At 50.3% G+C, this 8,722-nt stretch overlaps 1 protein-coding gene across 1 annotated transcript in view; it reads right to left on the reverse strand.

Annotated features, from left to right (window-relative positions):
- Positions 1-2,979: 2,979 nt before the first annotated feature.
- Positions 2,980-8,722, reverse strand: part of htr3b (5-hydroxytryptamine (serotonin) receptor 3B) — a gene marked incomplete at both ends in the record, with an annotated part of 10,749 nt that continues 5,006 nt past the window's right edge. Inside the window, 6 exon segments of the mRNA XM_080528061.1 lie at positions 2,980-3,038; positions 3,041-3,140; positions 3,142-3,254; positions 4,102-4,311; positions 4,651-4,861; positions 8,262-8,419. Of these exon segments, the coding sequence (XP_080384187.1) occupies positions 2,980-3,038; positions 3,041-3,140; positions 3,142-3,254; positions 4,102-4,311; positions 4,651-4,861; positions 8,262-8,419 (851 nt within the window).

The raw sequence follows: 8,722 nt of genomic DNA on the forward strand, positions 1-8,722 counted from the left end.
CGTGCGTAAAGGTGATGTTTCCCTCCTGGATGCGAGCAGGTGTGCAGGTTTGACTGGCCCAGACCCTCGACTGGCCAAACGATTACTGCCTCATCAATTAGCCACGTTGGAGGCTACATGTTAGTACGGGACACGGACAGTAGTAGGATCTTCCTCCTCCTCCTCGGGCCTCACCCCTCCCCTCAGATCTCACAGCAACAACAGGCTGTGGCTGATGACACGGACAGTAGTAGGGTCTTCCTCCTCCTCCTCCTCCTCCCCGGGCCTCACCCCTCCTCCTCCTCCTCCTCCTCCTCGGGCCTCACCCCTCCTCCTCCTCCTCCTCCTCCTCCTCCCCGGGCCTCACCCCTCCCCTCAGATCTCACAGTAGTAGGATCCTCCTCCTCCTCCTCCTCCTCCTCCTCCTCCTCGGGCCTCACCCCTCCCCTCAGACCTCACAGCAACAACAGGCTGTGGCTGATGTCACCGTGTTAACACATGGTGGGAGGCTGGGACCAGTGGTGTAGTCTAGTTGTTTCTAGTGGTGTAGTCTAGTTGTTTCTAGTGGGTATATTGTGATTTTCGGAACCCCATAAAAATAAATCTGCGCTCCCTGTCTAACGTTATCTAACATTACATGTTATAAGGCTGATCTGTGCATGATAGTGCTGCATTATATGACGCTATAGTCAGCCCCAATGGTCCAAAATTCAAGTGCTTAACACAGACGGGGTGAATTTTATGAATGAAAGTGAAAGTTCTGTCACAAAACGCTGTTACGTATCCTCACTTATTTTTAAGTGGGTATATGGAAATCCTTGGCCTTTCCTAGTGGGTATACGGTGTAGTCCTGCTATCTCTCATCGTCCTGTCCTGTGCATTCTGCGTTCAGGGATTGTTAGTTGTGAATATGATTTTGTAAGATGTGTGCATCACGTCAACACAGGGATTGTGGGAGAGTCTTTGTTTCCTTCCTACTGTAATTGATTCTACTGTAATGGATTTTCCCAAACATACAGAGGAGCATTCGATCCTTTGGTGTCAGTAGTGGCATCTAGGAGTTCAAGTTCTGGTCGATCTCTAACAAGATCAGAGGTATCTGATAGGCTATCACATCTAGGCTGCTGAGGTTACACGTCATCAGAGTTAATCTCGTTATGTGTTAGCCAGCTGATGATGCCTTATCTCTGTGTTTGGGAAATATACTGCCGGAATTGAATTTATGATTGTTATTGGATTGGACGTTGATTTGATTTGGTAGGCCTGTCCATAAAAACAAGATACATTTACATTAATTATATCGGGTCTAAAGTACAATTAAAAAGATTACACTTTGTATCAGTGGCGGACTCAGGCTGTTTGAAGGGCAGGGGGGGCAAAAAGAAAAAAAGGGCACCTACTGCACAACATGGGACCCCATCAGTGCACATGGTCAAGTTTAGACCATTGGAAGGGCAGCCAATAGCGCACGTCTTCTCATTTTTCCACTCAAAATGGCACTTAAGAGAGACATTTTTCAACCGTGGGGGCACCAGGAGGGGCGGGTCGCCCCCCCTGCCCCCCTTCTGAGTCCGCCAGTGCTTTGTATGGAAAAGATGACAAATGAACGATGAACAAATGCTTCAATAGAGTAGGGTCGTCTTTATTTTCGAACAATGAATATGAAAAGCATAGATAGAACACGACAGAACAGTGCATAGACTATAGAAATATACTATTCCATAACAGAAAACTAACACCTTTTCATTTATCTACCTAAATCAAGCATTAGCCATACAACCGTCATAACAAGATCAGCAAATATCAAATTGCAAATTACATTTCCACAGATCGTTTCCAACAAGAGGTTTATGAGAGTGGCTCAAATATCTTTTCATGAGTACATCAGTCAACCAAGGGAATACAGTTGCCTACGCTTGGCTTTGAAGGTACTTTATTGATTCAGTACAGGTTTCAAAGGAGAATTGTGATTAAACTTGCACAAGCTATTTCTTTATACATAGAAAATAAATAGGGGGAGTATACAATAGCTTTACTTTACAGCTTTATCAAAGGAGGGGTGGTGGGGGGGGGTTCTTTATCACTGAGCCCATTATGTTCTGTTATTCTCAACTCAGAGGCTTAGGAGACCGTGCTTTTTCAAAGGCTGCACCCCGCCTCTGGAACTCTCTCCCTAAACCACTCAGAGACTCTGGAACTCTCTCCCTCAACCACTCAGAGACTCTGGAACTCTCTCCCTAAACCACTCAGAGACTCTGGAACTCTCTCCCTAAACCACTCAGAGACTCTGGAACTCTCTCCCTAAACACTCAGAGACTCTGGAACTCTCTCCCTCAACCACTCAGAGACTCTGGAACTCTCTCCCTCAGCCACTCAGAGACTCTGGAACTCTCTCCCTCAGCCACTCAGAGACTCTGGAACTCTCTCCCTCAGCCACTCAGAGACTCTGGAACTCTCTCCCTCAGCCACTCAGAGACTCTGGAACTCTCTCCGTTCAAAACGATGAATTGAGAATCAAGGACCCCAATTGAAATAAGCCAGTGGCTTTCTTGGGTTTTATCCTGTTAGTTGACCTTGTATGTAATATGTACTTTCATGTACCTACTTCTGCAAATCTTCTAATAAAGTTTTCAATCAATCAATCAAACTCCCCCAACCACTCAGAGACTCACCCTCACTCTCCACTTTAAATCCCACCTCAAAACCTACCACAGTTCTCCATGCATACAACCTCCCCTACCCCTAACCATCTCCCCTAACCCTGCCACCCCCCTCCCCCCCTGGACATGAATACAACCTCCCCTACCCCTAACCATCTCCCCTAACCCTGCCACCCCCCCTCCCCCCCTGGACATGAATACAACCTCCCCTACCCCTAACCATCTCCCCTAACCCTGCCACCCCCCTCCCCCCCTGGACATTGCTGTGTTAATTGTTCCCTGTGCCTCTCGTGAACTCTGTGTTCTATGTGTCTCATGTTATCTGTTGTTAACTCTGTGTTCAGACAGAGACAGAGCACCAGCTCGCCCAGAGGCCCAGCAGGGTGACGGTGTAGACGCCATGATGAGGAGGTAGACTCTGAACAGCAGTCGGTCCACCTTGCAGCACAGCGCCACCCAGTCGGCCCCGCCCGCCTCGTCCCTCTCCCCCTGGTCCAGGTACCCGCCGCAGGGCCACCACCTCCTGGAGGAGGCGCTCCAGCCGGGGGGGGCTGTCCTGGGGCTCGCTCAGGGACACCAGGTCCTCCCTGGGAGGAGCCAGGTCAAACTCTAGGCCTGGAGGGGAGGGAAGGGAGGGGGGGGAGGGGAGGGAGGGAGAGGAGGGAGGGGAGGGGAGGGAGGGGGGGAGGGAGGGGAGGGGAGGGGGGGGAGAGAGGGAGAGGAGGGAGGGAGGGGAGGGAGAGAGGGGAGGGAGAGAGGGGAGGGAGGGAGGGGATGGAGGGGAGGGAGAGGAGAGAGGGAGAGGAGGGAGGGAGGGGATGGAGGGGAGGGAGAGGAGAGAGAGAGGAGGGAGGGAGGGGATGGAGGGGAGGGAGAGGAGAGAGAGAGAGGGGAGAGGAGGGAGGGAGGGGAGGGAGGGAGAGGAGGGAGAGAGGGGAGGGAGGGGGAGGGAGGGAGGGGATGGAGGGGAGGGAGAGGAGAGAGAGAGAGGGAGAGGAGGGAGGGAGGGGAGGGAGAGAGGGGATTGAGGGGAGGGAGAGGAGAGAGGGAGAGGAGGGAGGGAGGGGAGGGAGGGGAGGAAGAGGAGAGAGGGAGAGGAGGGAGGGAGGGGAGGGGATGGAGGGGAGGGAGAGGAGGGGAGGGAGAGAGTTATATATCTGACATGACATGTTATAAGGCTGATCTGTGCACGATAGTGCTGCATTTTGACATATTCTATGTCGCATCTCCCCCCGTTGATGGTATATGACGCTATAGTCAGTCCCAATGGTCCAAAAGTCAAGTGCTTCGTAATACAGACACAGGGGTGAATTTTTTGAATGAAAGTGAAAGTTCTGTCACAAAACACTGTTATGTATCCTCACACATTTTTAAGTGGGTATATGGAAATCCTTGGCCTTTCCTAGTGGGTATACGGCCTAGTCCTGCGTATCACGTAGACTAACTACACCACTGCTCTTACCTCCACTCTGGTCCTCGTCGTCCAGGGTTCTGGTGGAGGTGAAGGCGCTCTCGAAGAAGCTCTGGCTGGAGGAGCCGTACTTGTCCAGCAGACACGCCGACACGGACATCTCCTTCACCTCCGTGTCCTGGTGGTGCAGCAGCCTCACCACCAGGATGGACTTGGCCAGGCTAAGGATCAGCAGCGCCATGCACACCGCGAAGAACACGCCTGCACGCAGGGAGGGGAGGTCGGAGGTCAACGAACATGACGAGCCACAAGCCAATCATGACAGTTGGGTGTTGAGAATGACAGCTGAGCTGGTGTACCTATGAGGATTGTTGAGTGACAGATGGTGTTGAGTGACAGGTTGGTGTTGAGTGACAGGTTGGTGTTGAGTGACAGCTGGTGTTGAGTGACAGCTGGTGTTGAGTGACAGGTTGGTGTTGAGTGACAGCTGGTGTTGAGTGACAGGTTGGTGTTGAGTGACAGCTGGTGTTGAGTGACAGCTGGTGTTGAGTGACAGCTGGTGTTGAGTGACAGCTGGTGTTGAGTGACAGCTGTTGTTACCTATGAGGGGTGTTCTGACGGCGTTGGAGGGCAGCTGGTCCGTCATGTTGACTCTGAACACGGTGTAGCCCAGGAGGATGCTGGTCTTGAAGGAGATGCGCGTGCGGCTCTCCAGGGGCAGGTAGAAGCTGATGACGTCCACCACCATGAGGAAGATGCTGGGCAGCAGCAGTCCCACCACGTACTGTAGGGGGCGCCGGCGGATCAACACCTGGACAGAAGAGAGAGAGGAGAGAGTCTCAGGCTCGTTGAGCGGGCGGCCGTGTCTCAGGAGGTAGAGCTGCCATCTAATGATCGCAAGGTTGGCAGATTGGCGGTTGGAGTCGAGCCCCGGCTGGCCACATGTCGAAGTGTCCTTGGGCAAGACACTGAACCAAATTGCTCCCAGTGAGCGGGCCGGCCGGCGCCTTGTATGGTAGCTGGCCGCCATTGAATGAATGAATGAATGGTCTTTATTGTCATTGCTACAGTACAGGTACCAAACAACGAAATTTAGGAGGGGTGGCTCCCCTGGTGTTAGGAAAGAAAAAAAAAACACTTTTAAAAAAATAACAAGAAGGGAAGGAGCTGGTTTACATAAATAAAGGCTATGTACACTATCCACTATACTATACTGTACAGATAGACGACTAGGGTTGTCATATTGCACAATAGTGTTATTGCACATTTATTTAAAATGTCGCAGTTTGCAGGCTTGAAATGTACATATTTGTGCCTCAGCACTACATTGGTGTGTGAATGTGTGTGTGAACGGGTGAATGAGAGGCCGCTTTGGATAAAGGCATAGCTATGTAAGTGCAGTCTGTTTACCATCCATTAGTTGACACATGAGGGGAGGAAGAATTACCCATCTATCTATCATCCTTCTCTGAGGTTATAGATTCCATGGCTAATTGTAGTGCTTTTTTTTTCTAATGTTCTACTGTAGTGGATTTCATCTGGTTTCTTCTTATGTGAGAGCTCAGCCCTTATATACAAAGTCGACACCCTTTATGAGATCACTGATCTTGGCAAAAAAAATGTGGTGACAGGAAACGCTAGACTTTAGTACGTGCGACACAGAGAGTTATTAGCACAACCAGTCATTGGCACTGTCCCCAGGCAGACTGAATTGTTAGCTACGCTTTCCCAGGATGTAGAGACACCGACTTCAATTCTCAGTATATTTGATATAAAACTACAACACTGCAACACTACAACACTACCCCTGGTCTATCTCCTGGACCTAGAATGTACAAACACACTCCTAAACGAGAGTTTGAGTCCCCCAAAACACAAACATAAACATCTTCTAAAATGGCCGTGGCACCGAGCTAGCTGAGGTGTAAAGGTGTAAAGGTAACTCTGAGGTAACAAGCCATGAACGCCCCATCATCGAGTGCTTATCCCTGAGCTGAATACACAGCAGGCCAGCCTCCCATCCCTCCCCTCTCTCTCTCCCCCACCTCCCTCCCAGCCTCTCTCTCTCCCCCTCTCTCTCTCCCCCACCTCCCTCCCCTCTCTCTCTCCCCCACCTCCCTCCCCTCTCTCTCTCTCTCCCCCACCTCCCTCCCCTCTCTCTCTCTCTCCCACCTCCCTCCCAGCCTCTCTCTCTCTCCCCCACCTCCCATCCCTCCCCTCTCTCTCCCCCACCTCCCTCCCAGCCTCTCTCTCTCTCCCCCACCTCCCTCCCCCCTCTCTCTCTCCCCCACCTCCCTCCCCTCTCTCTCTCCCCCACCTCCCTCCCCTCTCTCTCTCCCCCACCTGCCTCCCAGCCTCTCTCTCTCTCTCCCCCTCTCTCTCTCTCTCTCTCTCTCTCTCTCTCTCTCTCTCTCTCTCTTTCTCTCTCTCTCCCCCCCACCTGCCTCCCGCCTCTCTCTCTCTCTCCCTCTCTCTCTCTCCCAGTCTCTCTCTCTCTCCCAGTCTCTCTCTCTCTCTCCCCCCCACCTGCCTCCCGCCTCTCTCTCTCTCTCTCTCCCTCTCTCTCTCTACCAGCCTCTCTCTCTCTCCCAGTCTCTCTCTCTCTCTACCAGCCTCTCTCTCTCTCTACCAGCCTCTCTCTCTCCCAGCCTCTCTCTCTCTCTCTCCCAGTCTCTCTCTCTCTCTCCCTCTCTCTCTCTCCCAGCCTCTCTCTCTCTCTCTCCCCCCCACCTGCCTCCCGCCTCTCTCTCTCTCTCTCCCTCTCTCTCTCTACCAGCCTCTCTCTCTCCCAGCCTCTCCCAGTCTCTCTCTCTCCCCCCCACCTGCCTTGGGCTGAGGGCCCATTCCTCCCCCCCGGCAGTAACAAGACAGGCATTGATCAGGCTGCCACTGAGACAGTCTCATTACGGTGGCTCTCTCTCCCCTCTCAGCATGCTGAATACGTCTCCCCCCCGTCCCCCCCCATCCATTAGCATTAGCTCCTTAACCCCCGATCCATGAAGCCCAGACCAATCACTTTAACACCCTCACAGCACGCCCTGGACCACGGGGAGGGCCGCCTAACAAGCCCTGTCGATAGTCGATCGAATCGAATTGGCATGCTACGCTAGTCGCTCTCTCTCTCCCTGCTAGCAGGCAGCACACATTATTATCTTCTGTTTGAAGAGGGTAGACGGAGAAGGCATGAAACTCGATTTTGTAGGCATAATTATATACTGTTGTTTTAAGAGGATCGTATCATGGTAAAGGAGGTTTATAGTTTTATGGTTTAAATAATCCAGATGATATCAGATGATTTGATAACTGTAACCATTACTACATTTCGTGACGTTAGAATTATAAGGCTCTGTCTCCATTTTTTTCAAAATTGAGTTTTTTTACACAATCTGATCCATTAGGTGTTTATTAATGCCTGTGTGGTGTTATTTTAAAAATGTTAACATTTTTTAGTTAGTAATTAATAAAATACAAAGGTTCCATCTCACAAAACATAATGGAATGTAAAAACTTTGAAGCTCAATATCTCTGAACTGCCCTAAACGGAGATAGAACCTTATCATTCTAAACGGAGATAGAACCTTATCATTCTAAACGGAGATAGAACCTTATCATTCTAAACGGAGATAGAACCTTATCATTCTAAACGGAGATAGAACCTTATCATTCTAAGATCACGAGATGTAGAGATGTGATGTCATGTGAATAGCCACAGGATTTATTTTCTAAAGTAGACTTCCTCACACATTGACATAAAATATAACATATATATATATACAGTATATATATTATGTGTGTGTATTGACTATTTTGTATATCGTTAGCCTCATAGCATAATTTCCTATGTCATGCTTCACTTGTGGTCAACCGAGCCATCTTTGTATGTATGTGTCAAAAATGCCCTATGTGCTATGTCAAAGAGATGACTTGGGCAGATAGTGATTTTGGAATGTAACAAACATTCTGATAGGCTGATGGCATAGTAGGCAATAATGCCCAGTGAATCAGCAGTGTTAGGAGAGTAGAGTTAGGCATCTCAATTTGGCACAATTATGTGTGTGTATTGTTTGAGTGGTCTAGGTACGCACATTGACATACAATATTAATATATATATATGTGTGTGTATTTCTTGAGTGGTGCAGGTGGTGCAGGTGGTGTAGGGAGTGTAGGGGGTGTAGGGGGTGCAGGTGGTGTAGGGGGTGCAGGTACGCACGTTGAACTGGATGTGGGCGTAGGCTCTGCCCTCCAGGCGTAGCTGCCAGTAGCGGGAGGGGAGGGACAGCAGCTCCCACTCCCCGTCGTTCATGAACTCCCTCTTATCGTTGGCTATGTCCTCCGCACTCCTCCACAGGGCCAGGTCAATCTCACTCACTATGTTAGAGATAGAGACACAGACACAGAGACAGAACAGGTCTATCTCACTCACACACCACAGACAACATGTCACAGCACAGAGACACAGAGACAGAACAGGTCTATCTCACTACCTCAGAGACAGAGACACAGCTCAGTAGTCACTCAACGTCACCTGTTATTGACTTACACTAGAACAAACGGATTAATGGTCGTTTTTGTGTGCGGTTGGTTGGCCAGTGGGGTTGGTTGGCCCAGGGGGTTGGTTGCTATACAACTGATGTTCCAAACTTTGAACAAGCAATTCAAACAAGGATGGGC

This window comes from Nansenia antarctica, assembly GCF_963989245.1.
Source record: "Nansenia antarctica genome assembly, chromosome: 4".
Taxonomy (NCBI): Eukaryota; Metazoa; Chordata; class Actinopteri; order Argentiniformes; family Microstomatidae; genus Nansenia; species Nansenia antarctica.